Source organism: Meriones unguiculatus, chromosome 10, assembly GCF_030254825.1.
Source record: "Meriones unguiculatus strain TT.TT164.6M chromosome 10, Bangor_MerUng_6.1, whole genome shotgun sequence".
In the NCBI taxonomy this organism is placed as follows: Eukaryota; Metazoa; Chordata; class Mammalia; order Rodentia; family Muridae; genus Meriones; species Meriones unguiculatus.
This window is the reverse complement of record NC_083358.1, coordinates 48,226,708-48,247,751: the sequence shown is the minus strand read 5'-3', so window position 1 is coordinate 48,247,751 and position 21,044 is coordinate 48,226,708. Positions and strand designations below refer to the sequence as shown.

At 40.8% G+C, this 21,044-nt stretch overlaps 2 protein-coding genes across 3 annotated transcripts in view; one reads left to right on the top strand and one right to left on the bottom strand.

Moving 5' to 3' along the window:
• The window catches only part of Lrrc40 (leucine rich repeat containing 40), a 45,915-nt gene extending 36,896 nt beyond the window's left edge, over positions 1–9,019 (top strand). Inside the window, exons 11-15 of one of the 2 annotated variants that reach the window (XM_060392431.1) lie at positions 962–1,069; positions 3,693–3,803; positions 4,856–4,933; positions 5,825–6,010; positions 8,066–9,019. In XM_060392431.1, coding sequence (XP_060248414.1) covers positions 962–1,069; positions 3,693–3,803; positions 4,856–4,933; positions 5,825–6,010; positions 8,066–8,171 — 589 coding nt within the window. In that variant the 3' untranslated portion in view covers positions 8,172–9,019. The remainder of the gene's footprint in view (positions 1–961; positions 1,070–3,692; positions 3,804–4,855; positions 4,934–5,824; positions 6,011–8,065) is intronic. The other variant, XM_060392432.1, reaches the window with a different exon arrangement.
• A 98-nt stretch (positions 9,020–9,117) lies between these two features.
• Positions 9,118–21,044, bottom strand: part of Lrrc7 (leucine rich repeat containing 7) — a 688,618-nt gene continuing 676,691 nt past the window's right edge. Inside the window, exon 27 of the mRNA XM_060392421.1 lies at positions 9,118–18,811. Within this exon, the coding sequence (XP_060248404.1) occupies positions 18,716–18,811 (96 nt within the window). The 3' untranslated portion in view covers positions 9,118–18,715. The remainder of the gene's footprint in view (positions 18,812–21,044) is intronic.

The following is a 21,044-nucleotide window of genomic DNA, read 5'->3' as shown; positions in this document are numbered from 1 at the left end:
CCTCATGTCTGTGAATGGGCTGAGATGTTTCATAGTTGCATTCTGGGAACACAGTAACACTGAAGCACTGACAATGTATGCAGAGTAAGGGAAAGCACTGAAGTTCCTGTGCACAGTGGGCATGTGTCAGATTAGTGACAGAAGCTGGATAACCCTGTCAGGGGCTTCTGTACTGGTGTGTGGAACAGCAGCAGTAAGGATGAGCAATGCTGCCAACACCTTTGCTCATATGCGTTCCTGTATAGTGTTAGAATGGAGAGATGAAGGAATGTAGACTCCAGGCGGATATTACTATTCTTACTATTCTGTAAGGAATGTATCTGCTGTCCTGTGGTTCCTCAGCCATAAAGCGTTAGTAAGAACCCTCTCAGCAGTGAGGATCTCTGTTCACATTGTTCTCACTTCCTGTTGCCACCCTTTAATGTGTGTAGTGGCTACTAAGCCACACTGACAGAGGTTGAATCCTCTGTACCTGTTTCGTATTCCTCTAGTCATAGCATTATTATATGTATTTATATTTGCAAAAGCGATGGCATAAACATTAAATGCTGCTATTCAGATTCTAATCCCAAAGCAAGGACAAGCTGCAAAGCTTATCAGAGTGACAGCATGGGTAATGACTTCAGCCTGTCTCCTGCTATGTCTGCTGCCACACAATAGAGGACCAAGAAGGGGCGTAGGTGATTGTACGGAGCTAAATGAGTACAGTGTTTTGCATCCTGTCTTTCAGTCTCACAGATTTCTAAGGAAAGCTTAGTTTTAAAATAGAATGTAGCTCCAGTCATAGGTAGAGAAACAGAGTATGCATTCTGAGAGTTTCTGGGTTTTCAGTGTGCCTTTGTTTCTGTTTATGTGACTGAGCATTTACCTTGGTAAAATCTGTGAAGGCCTTTAGAAACAGTGATTATAGCTTTTGGGATTGTTAAGAATGTTTTTATTTTTTTAACCACTTTTTACTTAGTGATAAACAAGCAACCTTGATTCCTGATGACATATTTGATGCCACAAAAAGCAACATCATCACTTCTGTCAACTTCAGTAAGAATCACCTGTGTGAGATTCCGAAAAGGTAGGATCTCCCAATGATGCACACCGTTCAGGTTAGCCTTGTTTTAGTACTCTGCATCTTGGAAAGTGAGTGTTAGTTTCCTGAACTGTTAATGTTAGAGGGGTGCTGCAGACTGTGGTCTGCTCTGAGAGATGTACAGGATCTTAAAACTCCCAGCTGTATGATGTAAACTTGGGAAAAGGATGTTAGAATCATTAACTGTAAAAGTATTAGTATGAAGCGAAAGGGAGAGTCTTGAGATACCATCCAGTACCCTGCCCAGAGGGCTAAGAGTGTTTTTTCACGGAGGCTCAGGCTAGGGAAACTTGGTTACTGATTTTTCTCACCTGGACCTAAAGCCAAATACATGAGCTGCCAGTGTTTTTTTATAGGTAGAGGACCCTTCACTCTAGCCATTAATTGCTAATTTGTTGTACTTATGTTCAGTATGCCATTGTTGGCATTAATTAGCAAAGGCTTTAGGTTATACGAGAAAATTAGTATATTGTTGAACTTTTAAAAAGTTAGTTACTGTCTACATCCAAACAATGCTGGATAGGCCTGATGAGGAGTCGCAGCAGCACAGCTGTGACTGGCTGCTCTTAGTGTCCTTGCCTGTGAAGTACAGTGACACCATACTTACTGCCTTAGTAGACACATGGGCACCTAAAGAAAACAGACAGAAAAAGATAAAACACAAGGGAACAGATGATGCAGTGAAGGCTGATGTATCCAAAATAAAAAGGTTGCTTTCATAGAACTGCCCAGATTTTCAGATGTTTAAAAGGGCAAATTATAAAATATTTACAGGGAACACTTGGGACGTAGGTCTTGAAGCAAGCCACCCCATTACAAAAGGAGACCTGTCCATCCTTTGGTTCCTTTTGTTGAAGGGCTGGAAGGATGTCTGATTTGCTGTCAGATACACATGGTGTGTTTGGGCAGACCTGGGTCACATTGGCTAATGGAATAAAGGTGGAGAGCTGCAGGAGATGCTGCTGGCTTCACTGTACTCATTTAGGGTTTACTTCCTATTTTATACCACAGTGTAGTTCTTAGGCAGTATGCTATTCCCTTACCAGGATGCTTGAGTTTTTTTAAAGCAACTTAGAAAGCTAGGTAGCATAGATTGCCTTGCTCTAGAGTGCTTCTAATACACTCTCCCTTTCTTACATCTAAAATTTATAATTCATAATGAATGTTCATAAAATACTGGAGGAAATGGAACAACATTGCATACAGTCTTATCACTGATACAGATGTTAGCTTATTTTTTTATTTAAGCTATTTGGCATTTTATGTGTAATACCATATGTATATTTGATTTTTATTTCCCTAATTCATAAGTAATATTTTTAAGATCTAACCTACCTGTGTGCTAGGGTACTTACTTAGAGCAATTTAAAAACAACAACATACTGTTTGTTTAGGCCAAATTTCCAGAAAAATTACTGTGTTGAGAGAGATGACCCTTGATGCATATATATCCAATAATCTTCTTTATAGATTGTCAGTTACACATTAAGACTCACTTTCTTCCTGCATCTTCAGCACAAGCTGTTATGGTCTTCTGTGTTCTTCTCTTTGCTAATGTGGTGGACTAAAAAATGTTTGTAAATGTTTAATTTTATTTGGCAAGTTATATCAGTCATATAATTAAAACGACTAAACGTGTTTAGGCATATTGCTTAGAGATGTTTAATTCTTCCTCTTCAACGTATGTTGCTTAGGGGTAGCACCTGCCAAACCTAGAAACTGGCTTCAGATCTTGTTTTAACTTCAGTTGTATTTAATAATAGTTCACATAACAAAATCATTAAAAAGTGGGTATGGGCTAGAGAGAAGGCTCAGCGGTTTGGAGCCCTGGCTGCTCTTCCAGAGGGCCTGAGATCAATTTCTAACAACCACATGGTGGCTGAGAGCCATAAAGAGATCTGATGCCCTCTTCTGGCCTGCAGGTTTACATGGAGATAGAGCACTCATATACATTAAATAAATAAATATTAAAGACATAAAAATTAAACGAAAAAGTGGGTATGTCAAATTAAAATATTATTTTATGTGTGTGGTGTTTGTTTTGTCTGCTTGCATGTCTGTGAATCACTTGAGTGTCTGGTGCCTGCAGAGGATCCTCTGAAATAAAGTTACAGATGGTTGTGAGCCACCATATGGGTACTGGGAGTAAAAATTGAGACCTCTAGAAAAATAGCCAGTACTCTTAATGTCTGAGCCATCTCCTCAATCCCTTAAAAATATCTTTAAGTACTTGCATATATGTAGCATATTGTGGTGTTTAAAATGCTATTATCAGTATCTAACGATAAGATCTATAATTTCAGTTCATTGCCAAAACATAGTATAGCAGCTATCCAGATCTGATTTTTCTCTTTTGTGCCATAATTAAGTTAAATATATAATCAGTAAGTTTTTAAATTAAACTTCACTAAATTTTTATTGTCATATTGAAGCCTTGGACAGATCACAGTAAGACTGTTTTTTAATTTTTTAGTTTTATTGCACAGCCAGTCTCTGAAGGTTTGTTTTGTGAGGAAAATGAGGCCTAGAGAGCACGAGGGATGTTGTTTCTCCTGTGAGTGTTTCAGTTTTGAGTTAGTTTCTGACATTTAAAATTGTTTTGTTTCAGGATTATTGAGCTGAAGGAAATGGTATCGGATGTCAACCTCAGTTTTAACAAGCTTTCCTTTATATCCCAGGAATTATGCTTGCTTCAGAAATTGACATTTTTAGATTTAAGGTACTTGATAATACTGTTCCTCGACACCTCAAAAGTGATGATTCATCATTGAATTTTTGTTTTGTTTTCATTGTTGAGTATGGAATCTGGTCTTTAGTTATTAACTATGTTAGGGGAAATGTAAAATTAAATATTTAGGTATTTTAACCAGTCTGTCATTACTTTATCACTTAAGCGATGAGATAAAATTATCTAAAATATTTACAACATAATTCTAGACTAGACTATGCCTAAGTAATGACAAGCAGTACATGGAAACTGTCTCTTTCATCTTCCAGCCATCCCCTTTGATGCTCTACAGTTGCACCAGGCCCTTGAGGAGAAGGCTTGCTTCCCAGCCCAGGACATTAAATAGGCAGGTCAAGCAGAAGAGCCCAGAGTGAAACAAAAAGATAGAACTTACCTCATACTTTTTGGGAATCATAGAAAACTTGATTTTAATGAGTTCAGTGGGAAGCTGACAGCTCATGTGGTAACCCCATGTTTCTCATGGTCATATAGCATCTGTCTTTGGGCCTTAAATTATACTTGCTGTAAACTGTGTTTTTGGTGCCTGCGCTTTTCTTAGTATTTTCTGCTTGTTAGCAGGAATACTTTTAGTTGACATAGCATATAGTTGAGTTGGGAGGTTCTGGCTGCACTAAGTATGGATCTTTTTCTTCTCTGGGGTAGCAGAGTATAAAGCTCATGGAACAGAAGGAATGGAGGTCCCCACAGCTGCTGTCTCTTTCTTTCTGTCACAGGCTTTTGTGTCCCTGAAGTCCATAGAAGGACTAAATCTGCTTTCATGTCTGACAACAAAAAGACTGGAGGAAAAGAGTAGGGCAGCTGTGGGCTATGTAGCATAGCTTGCTTGTACAGACAGTAATTGTGGATAGGAGAGAAAGGCTTCAGGAGACTGCTGTCATACCCCAAGCCCCCATCTTAGGGCCATCCTAAGATGATTGAGTTAATTAGAATTGACAAACACACCTGTGGTTTTTATTCCTCCTAGGATTTAAACTTGTGAAAGTTTTCAAACTTTAAAAATCATGTTTTGATTTTTAATTTAGGAATAATTTTTTAAGTTCTTTACCTGAAGAGATGTCATCGCTGACAAAACTACAAACGATCAATCTTTCCTTTAACAGGTAAGGAGCCAGATAAATAAGAAGCCTCTATTTTCACTAGCAAATTTTATTCTCATTCAGATTCTATTGAACATAGTGTTTTTTAGAATTCTCTGATTGATGCTTAGCTGAACTGTTTGTTTGTTTGTTTGTTTATTTGTTTGTTTGTTCGTTTTACCACTCCAGGAAACTCATAGTTTTGAAGAAAGATAAACATGACTAATTGTACTTGTTGTAGTGAAATTGTTGCCTTGAAGTAAGACAGGTGTTAGCCAGGCACACTTGTCTCTGGCATCTGATGGTTTCGGTTGGATAATGAGCCTGCATCTGTAACAGTTGATCATCTTTTAAAGAACTCAGAATACCCTTGTTCTGGTAGGCTCAGGCAAACAAAGTTAAAAACAAACAAACAAAAACCCCACACTTTACTTAATTGAAAGTTATTAGTCATAAATAAAAGTAAATCAAGAAAGAGTACCCTCCTGGAGACAGCCTGTAGAAACTCAGAGATATGTCACATCCATCAGTGGGGACTTTTCCTCAGCTTTTGTTTGTTTTTTATTTTCACAGCAATGGTACCTTGTATATTTGCTAAATATGCATTCCGAAATTACTTTCTTATTTTCTGGAAAATAAGACTTAATATAGGACTTAAACCACACTTAAGATCATCTATTTTTAAGAATGATTTGACCTCCAGCCCATAACAAAGAAGTATCCTATTCATATATTTTTGTTTGTTTGCTTGCTTGCTTGCTTGCTTTGTTCTTTTTCGAGACAGTTTCTCTTTGTAGCCCTGGCTGTCCTGGAACTCACTCTGTAGACTAGGCTGGGCTCAAACTTAGAGATCTGCAAGTGCTGGGATTATTTTGCACCTCCACCACCACCTGGCTCCTGTTCACATCTTAATAGGTTCAAAGTGATGCCTGCAGCTCTGTATGACATCCCCACATTGGAAGCAGTTCTGATCAGCAACAATCAAGTTGGTTCTGTGGACCCTCAGAAGGTGAAGCTGATGGAAAACCTGAGTACTCTGGACCTTCAAAATAACGACCTCTTGCAGATTCCCCCAGAGCTCGGGAACTGTGTGCAGCTACGGTAACTCCCTTTCGGGGGGAGGGGGACATCCAATTGATTTGTTGATTGCTTTTTCCTTTCAGGAAATTGAAATAACAGGCTTAATACCTTATAACAATAATAGCTAACCATACACCTAATTTTTCTTTAAATTTCACCAAATATTTTCTGGCTTTATATAACATTATATATGTATGAATACACTGTTTCTTAAAATAGTTTTTCCTAGTATATGCTTTCCATCCATAACTGCACTAGGGCAGAGAGCAACAAGTAAGTGTGATCCTCCTTACTTTTGCACAGGATTTCTGAGGTCTGATTATAGGCTGCCCAGTTTCAGAAACCCAGCCCCTATGGTCTTTCCTTACTTGCTTTTCCCTTAGCCCTTACCGTGCTCTCAGTAGTGACCAGGCTTGGTCTCCCTTTTGAAGCCTTCTCCACACAGAACTATTCCATCATCTCCACTTTTCTTTCGAGCTCATCTGTTCCCTTTTTTTTTTTTTTTAAAATCCAGAAATGAGTTGGCTAAAGCTTTAGTCATCCTAAGCACCTAATTCAGTGCTGGTTAAGCAAGTGGAGGGGGGGGGTGCTGAGATGTCAGCTGAAAACTGCTTTACTCTTGAAGGCAGCGTGTGGTGTGATTTTTTGGCTGTTTACCTCAGGGGGGTAACCCTCCTACCCCATCTCTAGTGAATTGTAGGAAACAAATCTCAGTGCTAAAGTTATGAACTGAGTTAGAGATCTGAACTGTTGCAGTAAATACAAGGTTTGGGTTTATCATCCCATCAGTACATAACAGTTTATTTAACTCATTGCTTCCTCATGAACATGCCACAATAATTTATGCCAGAAAGAAACTTAGCATGTTTCTCAAGAGGCACATTTGTACAAGAAAACTAAACAGCATTTTAGAACTACCTGTGAAGGCTATTTTACTATCTTATTTTTATTTTTGAAACAGAAGAGTGTTGCTATATAGTTCAGGCTACACTCTAGTTCCATATCGGCCTGCTTTAGGCTCCTAAATGCTGGAGTATTGACTGTCTATCACCCCTGACTATTTGGACCTACTTTGAACAGTGAAATTATAAACAAACGTACAAGAAATTGAAAACTGAAAGCACTGAGTTGGCCCAGGAAGGAGCCTGGCAGTGTGGTTGCAGATGTTCTATCAGACTTCACGGAGCCACACCTGTGAGTGACCTCAGTTTTCTTCTGTTCTTGGCATAGTTCGAGTCTAGTGATTAGGGTTACAGACAGATTTGGAGTGGGTAGATTTGCAGATGCAGAACATGTGCACAGTGAGTATCAATTGCATTTTTTTTTTCCTGGAAGCTGAGAAAGTTAAGCATGTAAAAGAATTCCCAAGTAACATGAAAATATTGGAAGAAATGTAGGTGAAATTTATAATGTTGCGTGAGCCCTTTGATATTATTTACATAAAAATTTAGGTGATTAAATCCTTTTGATTGAAGACAGAAGATCCAGCCCTTACCTACTAAATTGAGTCTTACTTCCAATGGAACATGGAAATAAGAAAATGGAAATGGAACTCTGATCCATGGGGGGAGGGCAAATGGGTAGGAAAGGCCCATCTTGAGTGTGGAGTGAGCTGTGGCTGTAGTATTCTTCGCATGGATCCTTGTCAGTTTGTTCATTCACTTTCTTAAATGTATATTATAATCTAGTGTGTGGTCATATAAAATTAAGAGGAGACTAAATGGTAGCTTAAATCACATCTCCACCATGTGGCAGCATTCTGAACAGGCCTTTGTCTTTCCAGATTTGTATTTCTCTCTTTAAATAGAAGCATCAATGATACCTACACCAAAGGTGTGTTTAGACAAAACCAACAGTCAATGAATGTAAACTCCATAATGTGCCTTTCATGTGCCAGTCATTCACCCTCTGCTGTTGCCTTATTGTCATAATTCCAGCTGTCTACATAGTTGGATTTGTAAAGGACACATAAGGAAAAATACACATTTTCTTTATAAAATTACAAAGGATAGTTTTATTTCATGAAAAGAGAATCACTAATGGGAAATGTTTGATTTTCTTGTTTCTTTCATTTAGAACACTACTGCTAGATGGAAATCCATTCCGAGTTCCTCGAGCGGCCATACTAATGAAAGGCACAGCTGCTGTGCTGGAGTATTTGAGAGACCGAATTCCTGCCTGAAGACAGCTGGCTTTTGTTCTGGACAGGACAGAGCTAGCCTTCAGTGGCTGCTGGTCTCCAAGTGTCACTAGGCAGTCACTGTTCCAGCTGTGTTCATCCCACTAAATGTTTACAGGCTTTGAAGTGCTGTGAACATTTTTAATGATGTTTACTGCAACACATTTTAAGTGTTTCGCAAGTTTATTCCCTTATGACATTGCAAAAACTTTTCATTTGCTTTAATATTACATAATGGTAAGGCAACCATCTTTGTAAATCTGGGTTCCCCCTGGTTTCTTTTTATTTTCCATATAATGTGGACTAAGCAAGAACATATTAGGTAGAAAGTCAGCAAACTTTACTAAATATTATCCTTTGGCACTTAAGAAAAAAAAAAAAAATCAGACTTTTCATTGCCCAGGATAGGACTTGCTGTGTGTGGTCAGTGTCAATGCATGTGTGTATTTGGAGGTTTGATTTTGACCTTTAATTATTTTTTAATGTGTGCATGTCCTTTATTCCAACCTAGCATATATTATTATTTCCAAAACCTTGATTCTGAAATCTGCTTACAGTGTGATTAAAACTAGACTGGCAGTTTTATAGGGAATTAGGTATTGGCAAGCTTGATTTAATAAAAACCAAATATAAACATTGTTGTTTACACTGAAATTACCAAAATCAGGTTTCTGAGCCATTCTGGCTCGGCAAGTGATTAGTGTCAAGTAGCCAGTTCATTAGTACTATGTGTCAGTGGGCAGAGGGCAGAGGGCGAGAGCTTGCAGGTGGTTGAGGTGGTTGTTCTTAGGAAAAATCAGTGCTAATAAAGATACATGCTTCATGTTCATAATAAAAATTACATTTTTAAGATATTGGTACAGTGTTTTTGTTATAAAAGGGAACACACCTTTACCATGTCACAGCTCCTTAGCGCAGAATCTGCTTCCATAGTAAACCAGACATCATGTAATAAGGTGACATTTTATTATTTATACAATAGACTTTTATGTTATTCAAAACACTTTTAAGTACTGAAAAATTTGAGTACAACAGAACCTTAAAAATGGCTCTGCTGTACACCGCACAGCGCAATTATCTGTACAAAGCGCATCTGCAGATGCTTCCAGACCACACACTACCTTAACCCATAGTGTCAGAACGTAAGACACAGCTGGAGAGTACAGATCACACTTGCAAAGTCGCTGGCTTGGCAAAGTCAAAATACAGATTAGTGGGACTTTGCACATAAAATTAAACAGCTTTCAAGGTTGTTATGGTCTCATATGGCAAAAAACCATGAAGTACATTCACAATCTATGTTAGTAAAGTAGTAAGTGTTTCTTCATTCAGTTTTATATACATCATTATGTGGTTCAACTAAAAAGTACTGCTAATCATGGTACATTATTTTTAACACATACAAAAATGACAATTTTTCTATATAATTTTAAGTTCAAAATCACAATTATCTCAAAATATTAATTACAATACAGCCATTTCAATTAAACATGTCATGGTTTGATTTTTTAATATAAAATGGAAACTTCATTATTAAAGTAAGCAATTTGTTTTGAATTGGCTAGAGTACACCCAAGTAGAAAACCAAAATGTGATGTGTGAGGTGCTCGCTACCCTCCCACCCAGTTTGTGTACAGACACCTAGGCTAGCAAAGAGACAGAAAAGGCCCCAGTTTATAGATATTGAGCCTCATTTGCTAAACTGCCTTGGCTTCTTGGTTCTTTGTAAAAGCTCTACAAAGGGAGTGTCCATAGACTGCAGTGAAATGCATGCAATATATACAGCGTGTAGAATGTCAGTGCACTGACACACATCAAGATGTCCACATGAACGGCAAAGGATGGACAGAGAGCACTTCACCTGCCACTCGAGTGTCACCAGCTGGAAAGGAGGTTTTGGGGTAAGGTCTCAGGTCACGCTCTGACAGTGGAGCCCTGTTACTGTGGATGTGTTCCCCGGGTAGAGAAGCCAGGTCCCACCCAAAAGTACTAGCCAAGAGACCCAAAGCTGTGTCGCTTACGAGTTTCTCTGTGACATGTATGAGAGTGAGATACTTCACTAACTGGCTGATAGGACTTCAGAAATTTGTATGAGTTTGAAACATTAAACATTAGAACTTACAGAATAATGAAATAGATTTGTCTCCCACAAATTGCTGAGGGCAAAAGTCATCGATCTGATAGTTTGGAAGATGGGAAAATAAATTTCAAGGCAGCCTTCAGTGTGTCTGTATAACTCTCTACACACCTCTTGGAGCCCACCCTTGTCTTGCAACATAGTCACTTTTCTGATGCTTATTGGTTCCTGAAAAAAATGAGACCACAGTTGAGTTCTCATACACAGCTGAGTGTGGGTGCCCTTGGGTGGCTGTAAGTAGGAAAGAAAATTCCCATTCTTGCCATAACCTGTAGTGACCTCAAAATGAGCTTACCCTTTGGAAGTTCAGTAGATCTGCTGGCTTCGTGCCAGCATGGACTGTGCTTTCCTTCCTGTGTGAACAGTGTCACTATCGTATCTACCTTCAGGCCTTTCTAGTCACTGAATACAGAAAGAACTTGATCGACTCCTCCAACAAAAGTTGAGTGGTTTACCTGCCAGTTACCTTTCTCTTTCCTCCAAACATACATCACAGTAAGGCTTGCTCTTTTGAGGAGGGAAGCAAAGGAAATGTCTAATTATTGGAGAAGAAATACGAAAACATTCCTTGCAGTCTGTTGACATCAAAGCAAAACAAAGTTTCCTAAGAGTTAAGCAGTACTCAGCTGTCCTGATCTAAGCAAGGTGTCCTTTTTCTGGTCTGAGACCAGTGAATACCCTCTGGGTAGAAAAACAAGTATTGAAAATAATATTTATTTTAATAGTACACTTGGGCAAATACAGGAAATTCTTTATCTGCCTGAGAGATTTGTCTTGGTTTTTCCAGAGACTTTAAAAAAACAAATTCATCTAAGATTTCCCGACTAACCATATTTAGTAGAAGGATGGAGAGCTATGAAAAACAACGTGGTTTGTCCATGTGTCAAATACTTTCCTTAGTCTAGCTACCTGGCAGTTCAGGTGACCTGTTGGGCATTATCCAACCTCACACTCCAGTTGTGCAAAACAAACTAGCAAAGAAAAAGATGTGTCTAAGAGACACAAAACCTGAGTTGCAATAAAAGGTTTTAATAAACTTCTTAATATAGGAAAATAACCTTTGAACACCCAAAAATACATTTATACAATATAAGCAGCTTGGTGCTCAAGTGTTTCATGAGACCAAGCAAAAAAGAGATCATTTGCATTTGATCATTCTCCTAACTATACTTGACATAACCACATTTTACTTAATATATATCCATACCCCTGAATGCATCTGTGTTGGTTTTTGTTTTTGTTTTTTAATCTACACATATCTGGGTAAATCCTGTTTAGTTTCTGACATAGACCTGTTGCTTCCTGGACACTGAAGCAGTAATTAGAGCTGCCAAGCCATGCTGGAACCTAAAATTTAAAACGAACGCTTAATCTTGGGGTTGGATTTTCTGCAGACTCCTCTCCCCTTTATTTCTACATCCCATCCCTTCAGCTTTTGGTAGGCTTTTTAGATGCTGGGAATTTAACCTAGGACATTACATCCCAGCCCTTGCAAGATCTTACCATGTAGCCCAGACTGACCTCAAACTTGTAATATTCCTGTCTTAGCACTCCATTGCTGATTACAAGTGTACATCATTAAGTCTGATGGAATCACTTGCTTTTTCAAAGTTGGTCACAAATTGTTGCAACTGAAGTTTCCCTATGTGCAGGCAACCAACAGGACCATATCATGTTTTTCATACCTGAGTCTGCTTCGTTTCAAGAGCTTAGAGCCTGGCCTCTTTGCCACTTGCTTACTGGGAGAAAGTCTGCTTAAGTGCCTCTTGTCTTGCCATTTGACCCTGATTTGAAGCTCAGTTCAGGACATATGTATGTCCTCAGATATACTGAGCTTGTTTTTAATACGAATTGACCGAAATTTGCTTTTCTGTTCAGCCCTAATGGATGCTTTCATATTACTGCCACATGGAAGAGGGAAGCCATAGGAACCCAAAGGTTAATTTCTTGAAGCTGTGGTGCCTGGAAGGCTTCTGCATATTTCTCTGTCGGGGTTCTGAGTAGTACTTGTGAGAGCTTTGCTTAGTTAGGGATAGGCTGGGAAATCAATGTAAGAGGAAAATGTCATTAGCAAGAGAATGCCAGCCTCTGCTTGTTTATGTGGCACTTGCCTAAAAAGGAGTTTAACACTGTGCTCAAAGCTAAAAGCAGAGTTACGCTTTCACTGCCAACAGACTTGTTGCCATGGGAACTAATGCAAGAAAATGAAAATATGACAAAGAGTGAAGTATTAAATTGGAAAGAAATGATAAGTAGATTTCTACATTGTTGTTTAAGCCTTTGTGATTTAAAGAAAGTGATTCTCATCTGGGGAGATCAATGAAAATGGTCAAAGTGACTTAGCAGTTAATGGTCCCAAGGCAGATGCAGGAAGGAGATAGAAAGTAGCAACCTTATTTGGTTAAAGGAACTCTGTAAAACCTAGTTTCATCCCTGATAAGGTTAAGCTTTTCAGCCCTGATGTTAATTGTGTATGTAATTAGGCAACCTGCAGAAGACCCTCTAACTCCAAGCCTGAGGTAGCACCTGACAGGATTACTGCATACCTCACATTATTGCTTGAAACAGCCTCCCAAGAATTCAAAACCAAAAGCCAAAGAACAGCAATAAAAGCCATGATTTACAGCATTCCCCACCCCTACCCCAGGCAACCACCATAAGTAATTGAGGATTGAATTTCTCAGGGAAAGAGGGATTTCTCTTCACTTGCTCAAAGCCTCTCTGAGCTAGTCTCATCTTGAAGCTAGCCAGCCAACCAGACAATGTTGGGACGTTGTTAGTGAGGACCTAGCAGTTTCAACCCTAAACTTGAGGGAGGTGGGTGTGTGCCTGTGCTCCTGGAAACCACCCCTCTTCTCTTTCCAGCTTCCGGAAAAGCTCTCTTCACAAGCCTTGGCTGTGACCCATCCTGAAATGCACTGTGAGATGCAGATGGTCAAGGGAGATGCCTCAGCCCCTCAAACCACAGTGACAGCTTTCACACGCCCTCCCCTGGTGACCTTCCTAAAACTGAACATGGCATCCACCAGGCATGAAGCCTGCAAAGTCAAGAGCTAAGCCATGATCAGGCAGTTATCCTTAGTGACTAACAGCAAGTGGTCTGACTGAAGCAGCACCCCGAAAAACCATTTCTCTAGAAGCTATGATTTATCAGTGACTTCCTGACCTGTTAGAGCACCTCACTGAAGCCCTTCAGAGGCTTCTGGAATCTCTGAGGGACCTGGACACTATGGATGGTGAACAGGGTGGGGCACGAAGCCTGGCGTGTACAGACTACATTTCTTTATATGAATACCACAATGAAGGTCAGGGTTGAACAATCTGATGAGGGACCAATACTGATGGCTCTGTGGAGCGCTGCAGTTACTATCCTCAGTGAGTAGCAGGCAGATCTCGGAAAGAGGCAAGCATATCATGAGGTCTTCAGAATTAGCTATGGAGTTGGCACAATGAGTGAATTGCTGCTTCTGTTAATATATGGTGTCTAAAATCTGACCGTTCGTGTCTGGAGGGAGACATGGAGTACTAAACTGACAAGTGACTAGCTTCAAACATTAATTAACTCTCTCCTGGTAGGTCATTCTTTGGGCAAACAGTTGCCCTCTTAGAGGCCATCCATCTACTGTATATAATAAGTATACCACATCCATCTCACAGACAAGAGTTCCATGGTATTAGAACTCCTGTAAGGAACTAAGAACTAAAATTCTACTACACTTTCTTTTGTATGCTTTTGCTTTTATGTGAGTGCCTGTGTGTTTGGGCATGTGTGCACATGTGTGTGTGCTTGTAGAGGAGGCCCAAAGTGATTGTCAAACATGTTCCTCAATCTTTCTCCATCTTACACATGGGAGCAGGGCCTTACATTTGAAACCAGAGCTAATCCAGCTAGGCAGCTTGCCCAGGAGGTCATTTGCCTTTGCCTTCTGAGCCAAGGATAACAGGAACGTGCCCAGAATTTTTGTGTGTTCTGAGGGTCCTGACTTAGGCCTATGAGGTGCATTGTAAACTCTTTACATACTGAACCATTTCCCAAGCTCCTACTCAAATATTTTTTAAAAAATTTGATTTATTCTCTCCACTTCTTTGGTGGCTGCTTCAAAATTCACTGTCATGTCTAATACCTTAGTGTGACAGTTTTTGATTGTTTGTCATGTAACAATATACCATTAAAAAAAAAAGAACCAGTCTCCTTAATAAAGGATATTTATTGTTTTTTTTATTGTCCCAAAGATATGGGGATTCCAAAAACTGACTTACGAGTGAAATGACAGCCGGGCAGTGGTGGCACATGCCTGTAATCCCAGCACTCAGGAGGAAGAGGCAGAGGCAGGCGGATCTCTATGAGTTCAAGGAAAGCCTGATTTACAGAGCAAGCTCCAGGGCAGCAAAGGCTACACAGAGAAACCCTATCTCAAAAAACAAAACCAAACAACAACAAAGTAAAATGACAATGTTTATGGAGCAGCACTATCAACTTTTTACAACAAATGGACTTTCCATACTGGCCCTCTACTGATTGTGTTTCAGTGCCTTCCAACCTGGGTGTCTAGCATTCTAAACTGGTGCCTGGAGGTCAGGAAATACCTCATGTATTTTCAAAACCTAATCCCCCCCTTTTTTTTAATTTTTGTTTTTTTGAGACAGGGTTTCTCTATGTAGCCCTGGCTATCCTGGAACTCATTCTGTAGACCAGTTTGACCTTGAACTCAGAGATGCAACTCTTCTACCTCCCAAGTGCACAATCTCATTTTGAAATGCAGCTATGCTGCGTGTTTCTCCTGATGCACAGATACACTAGGCCATTCTAGCTCTTCACTGTCAAGGGTGGCTCTGCCGCTGAATTTGAATGCATCCTAACTCTATTACTGTTGCCTCAACCCTAGACTACACCTAAAGAAAGGGGGGGAGGCTCTAATTTTAACCTCAAGGAACAAAAACTGGTGTTTTGCTGAAAGTAAACAAAGAGAAAGTAAACAAACACCTGTTCCCCTTGCCGCCCCTATGGTGACCTGGAGAGTTGCTGCTTCTTAGCAGCTGATGTGGATAAGACAGCTTAAATGGCCACTGTTGTACCACCCTTAGAGAAAAGTCCATTAGGACTGAACACTAAGAGTTTCAGCTGTTGAAGACGTATTCAGGAGGCGTTTACATCAGTCTCACTCCAGGAACTCTGTCTTTTACTTCTCAGTCAATTTTAATATCATAGGTGCAGTTTAAGTTGCATTTCTTGTTGGCACCTTTGGGTCTTATTTTCTGTATAAACACAATACCTCAAGGACATAGATTAGAGCAGCAGGCCTTGGTTGTCCAGCCTTGAGATCCTGATTCCTATATTCTCTCTGGCTTTGATCACTGAGGGCAGCTTCCCTGAAGGACTAAATCAAAAGGACTGGCAAGCCAGGCCTAATATGACTTATTCTGGATATTGCTGCCTCTGACTCCAAAGACTTGTCCTTTCTGGATAAAAACACAAATGAAAAACAGGAACTGGCCTTCCAGAATGCCTCATATCCACACTATGAATCAAAAAAACTTAAAGGAATTCTTTGCTACTTTGTCAGAATAAGAGAGACAGTGAGCATGTGTTCTCTGGTGTCCCCATGTCTCACAGACACAGGAGTTTGTTAGGCTTCATAAGCATCTGTCTCCCCACTTGACTGTTTCTTGATGGGAAAGTCTGTTCAATTGTTCCAATTTTAGAACTTTGAACATAGGCCTCTATTTATTTGACTTAATTGAAAATTAACCAGAAAAATAAAGGTTTTTAAAAAATTATTGATATGTTTCTCCAAACAAGAACCATGTATGGATGCAACCTAGAGCCTCTACTCAGATGTAGCCCTTGGTAGCTCAGTATCCAAGTGGGTACCCTAATAAGGGGAAAAGGGACTGTTTCTGACATGAAGTCAATGGTGGGCTCTTTGACACCCCTCCCCCAGGGACGAGCAGCTCTGCTAGGCCACAGAGGAGGACTTTGCAGCCAGTCCTGAAGACACTTGATAAACCAGTATCAGATGGAAGGGTGGAGGTTCTCCCCTATCAGTGGACTTGGAAAGTGGCAGGGAGGAGATGAAGGTGGGAGGGTAGGATTGGGAGGGAGAGAGGGAGCGGGATATAGCAGGGATACAAAGTTAACAAACTGTAACTAATATTAAAAAAATAAAAATTATAAAAAAATCATTGATAATTAAAAAAAAGAAAAAGCATTAACCCTGCAGGCTAGGGCTCTGGAGACAGCCCCTTGGGCACTTCCGTAGGGGCTGGGGTGGGCATCTACATGCTGGGCAGGCTCAGAATCCTGGGTATGATGCCTTGAAACAACAGTAGACAGGTCCCTCAACTACACCTATTCAAATTACAGGTCTAGAAGCATTCTGAATAAACAAACAAACAAACAAACAATTAAATGTCTACATCTTGGTAGGTGAACATGTGGGAATATTTATAAAAACAGTTTTAAAAAGGAAAACCAAACTCCTGGTTTCTTACTTTTGAGCTATTTATGATGACCTAGGGCCCCAGATCCTAGAGGCCCAGATTTTGTGAAGAAGTTTGTGTAAATGAAAAAAAGGAGTACTAGTACAGAGGGAGACAGGTGTGTGTGTGTGTGTGTGTGTGTGTATGTGTGTAGTTGGAGGGGGTTTGCTTCCCACATCTGACTTGTGTTCGGAGGCAGGCACAGAGATGTGCAGTTTGGGCAACAGTATCTTAGATGACTAAAGCATCCCTCTGGGTGGAGTCTCTCTTGGCCAGAAGGAATCTTTGAGATCCTGTCAAATGCAAAGCACTTATTGCTAAGTTGAATGATCCCACAGTAAGGCTGAAGAGCTGCATGCAAATGTGTTGCCAGATTGTTTAAAACAGGAAGAAAACGGGTCAAGATGGATAGCTGCAAACAGCTTACTACTTACAGCAAAAAGACAGGACCTGATTATTTTCCTCTTAGGGAACTCTGCTTTAAGGAACACCAGTGAAGTGCACCTCGGTGATCTCTCAGGAGGTAGCAAACTGGAAAAATGTCAGCGGCCCAGTAAGTTGGAGACAGTTTTTCTTGCAGACTTCTCTTCCCACACTGAAAGCTTCTCCACTAAGCAACCTGGGTAACACTCATTTTCTGAACCTCTGAAGCCCAGCCCTGATGCCTTCATGCGGCAGAGCTGAAGATGGTGTTTGCTTTGCATCAGAGCTGGCAGTGGAGAAAGTGAAATGAGCTCTGAGCCCCAAGAGGGTCATGATCTCAGCACAAGGAGGAGTGTCCTGACTGAGAGAATATTCCATGACTGAAACACTAAGGCTACTATGTAGATAAAAAAACAAAAACAAAAAACAAAAAAACAAAGAAACCCACTTTGGTGGTTTCTACTAAACATTGAGTGCTAGCCCAGGGCCAGATACACAAGGAAGATGCGGCAGTACAGTGGGGCACACCTGGAGCATTGTCCCGGGGTTCTTGGCACTTCTCATTCCCCTGGTTAGTTCATGAAGTCTGAAAGGAGGGTAATGACGAAAGAGAGAAGAAAGCAGGTTAAAGAGCCAAATGTTTTCCGAAAGAAGAGACCAGCGCTGGCAGCACTGTGCTTGCTGGCAGGTAGCACTGTGCAAGCCAAGCTGTCCAAGGAGTCCTTAGCCGCCTAAAAGGAGCGGAAGCTCAGCTGGTGAGCCTGCCTGGTGTCAAAACCAGCAGGCTTGGGGTCACAGCGATTAGTCCCCAGCCCCTGAAAGAGGCTGACCAGAATCTGCTAAGAGCTCACTGTGGGGGCTGATGACCTTGTGGCCAGAAGAAAGCAGCTTCCTTTGGAGAAAAAGAGCAGATTTAAAGTTTTAATAAGCTTCAGGAAAGAACATCTTGTCTTCTGTTTACTTTCGCTGGACAAGATTAAGTGTAGGCAGAGGGGAGTCTGAGGCCCCCGGTTTGGGGGGGTGTTAATGGGATCAGCAAGGGAGAAACCCAAGCAGAGCCTAAGACACCCTTAGCTTAGACATGGCTTCTTTAACCAGGACCCATCTGTCAGAGGTCCTGAGACCCGAAATATCTCAGAACCACAGTGAGTCTCTATGGCAATGTGGATAAAATGAGGGAGATCAGCACAAAGTATTTGGAAGACTCAAACAATCTAGAGAAAAACTGTGAAACTGGTGGATGAGCTTGCTGAATAGTTTAGAAAAATCGGAATCACAGCACACATGGATCCAAGGCTGAGAGAGAGAGAAATATGCACTCTGGTAAATTGATTCAACCTGAGCGTTTTAGTACAAAAGATACAGAATCCATTGGCGTCGTTTAAATTTATATCACAATCATGATCTTTAATAAAGAGCATAGGAACGGGCATTAATAACTGTCAGACATTGAGTCTTCTGAGGACTTGTCTAGGCTCAGGCATCAATCTAGGAAGACGCTCTCCACCTAGTGGTGACTTGTTGTAACTACATGTTCCTTAATTTTGTGGGCACGCTCAAGGATTGCAAGGATTGCGTGTATCTCAGGCTTGAACCCAGAAACCTAAAAAAAAAAAGAAATTTTTGGGAAAAGCAACAAATAATTTGGTGCTCTCTCAGTTTTACTGGTGGGTGATGGTGACACAAAGGTAAGAGGCCCCTTCTCTGGGGAATTCAGGTAAGTATTAGCTGTCCCTTTTGGGTCTTTGTCTCAGGAATGTCGGATACTTGGATACTTTTTTCCTGTGGTTGCAGGTGTACCTGGCCTGTACCTTAGAAAAGAGCCCTGTTGGTTCTGGGAACCCCATTACTCCTCTGAACTTCTCATTCTCTTTTCTTTTATGACATCCTTTGTTCTTCTTTCCACCTTCATACTGTAAAAATAGCTTAAGTCAGCAACCTTCCTAGTCACAACACCCAGGCAGATGGACCTTTACATCAAAGGGTCTGAAGTTAGCCTTGACCACACACAGTCTTCACAGTCACTCCACCAGGCTGTGAAGCCTAAGGCCGGGATGGGGTTCTGGGACTGGTGGTCTCTTAAAACCACAGCTTTGTGAGTTCAACACCATCCTTCATGTCTCCAGGGTGATTCTGATAACTAAACACACGGCTTTTCCCCAGAAGAAACAAAGTTTAAATCAATTAATAGGATACAAATAAAATGTTTTCCAACTGAATAACAAATGTTTTGTTGTTAAGGGTTTTGGGCAGGGCTGGTATCTTTAGAACATGTGAAAAGGAAACGAAACTTAGCTACCAAACAACACAAACGTTCTGAAGACCTTTGAGAGGAAGAAATGGCAAGAAGAAGGGGAATTTTGGCTTAGAGGATTCCCCCACTCCCAGCAAAAGTGGGAATAGTGAATCAACAGAAGAGGTAAAAGGAACCAGGCTCAGCAGTTAAGGATAATCATTTTGAGCACCTGTTACCCATACAAGTCAATACTTGTTGAGTATGCCACTCGCTCTGCTGTGGCACCACAACAGGCTGAGGGATTGCTGTGCTCTTCGGGGTTCCCGTCTAGAAGGCTTGGGATGTTTCTGTGTACTTCCTGGTGTTCTTTCTTTCTCTCTTTCTCAAGGTCCTTGTACTTGATAGAGAACATAGGCTGAGCAGCCAGCGCCTCAGGCAGAATGAAGACTATGCCTTATTGGTGGTACTGACAAAGAATTTTCCTGTTAAGATTAGGGAAGGCTTCATAGTCATAGTGCCAAGTAGGCAGGACCCTGAAGACTGAGCATGATTTTGGTAAATTGCAAAGGAGGCTGGAAAAGAAAGCTTGCCAGCAAAGCCATATGTATCAAGGCAGTAAAGCACTGGAGCACACAGAATCAAAGAGCACCCAGTCGGGGTAAGGCAGGGAAGAGAAACAGGCTGTTCCTAAAAAGATGGTTTGATTTGTAGATCTGTGCAATCCAGCAGCACACAAGTGGCTTAGTCATGGGATGGGCTGAACAGCAGGCCATGACAATGTTCTTAAATCCACAGGGGAATACATAGACTAAAATGTTGGTCCCTGTTCACTGCCTTTTTTTTTAAATTAAATTCATTTAGTTATTTATTTGTTTCATTTATTTATTTGCTTTTGAGACAGGGATTACTATATGCTCTGGCTGTCCTTGGACCTCACTAGGTAGACTAGGCTAGCCGTGAGCTCACAGAGATTCACCTGCCTCCACTTCCAGAGTGCTGGGATAAAGGGATAAAGACATGCACTATCACAATAGGTTGTTTACTGCATTTTGTGTGGCTATTCCAACACTGGACACTGAAATTGTGTCCTAAGGCAGTGGACTCAGGAGGAGCCTCCCTTATCTGCTGAGATGTTTTTGTTTACTGATGCCAGAGCCTGAAGCTGAGCATGGGGACAGAGGGACAGCTGTCTTCATGACAGCCCTTGGCTTTCTATTTTTGTTTTTGCTTTTTAAGCTAACAAATGGGCAAAAACATGACCCTTGCTTCAAAATCAAAGGGATTCTGGATTCTGTTTTCTTAGTCCAAAAGTACCTTCAGTCTAGCCATGACCAGTCTGTCAGAAGTCTCCTGAGTCCCAACAAATGCTTGGCATGGCCTCCCAGTGGCTCTGGGACCATAGAAAGAAATATAGACAGCTCCAACTGAAGTACCGTTGCAACCCAGACAGAGTTGTTGCTGTCCGCCATGGGATGGGGTAAGGGCAGAGACAGATCATTCACCATACTGCTTCATTCTGTTTGCAACTTCTCTTTTCACTCAGCTGTGATGCTCTGTGCAGAGGAGAGACTGTGCTGTGTCTCTGGTAGGCCTGATGCAT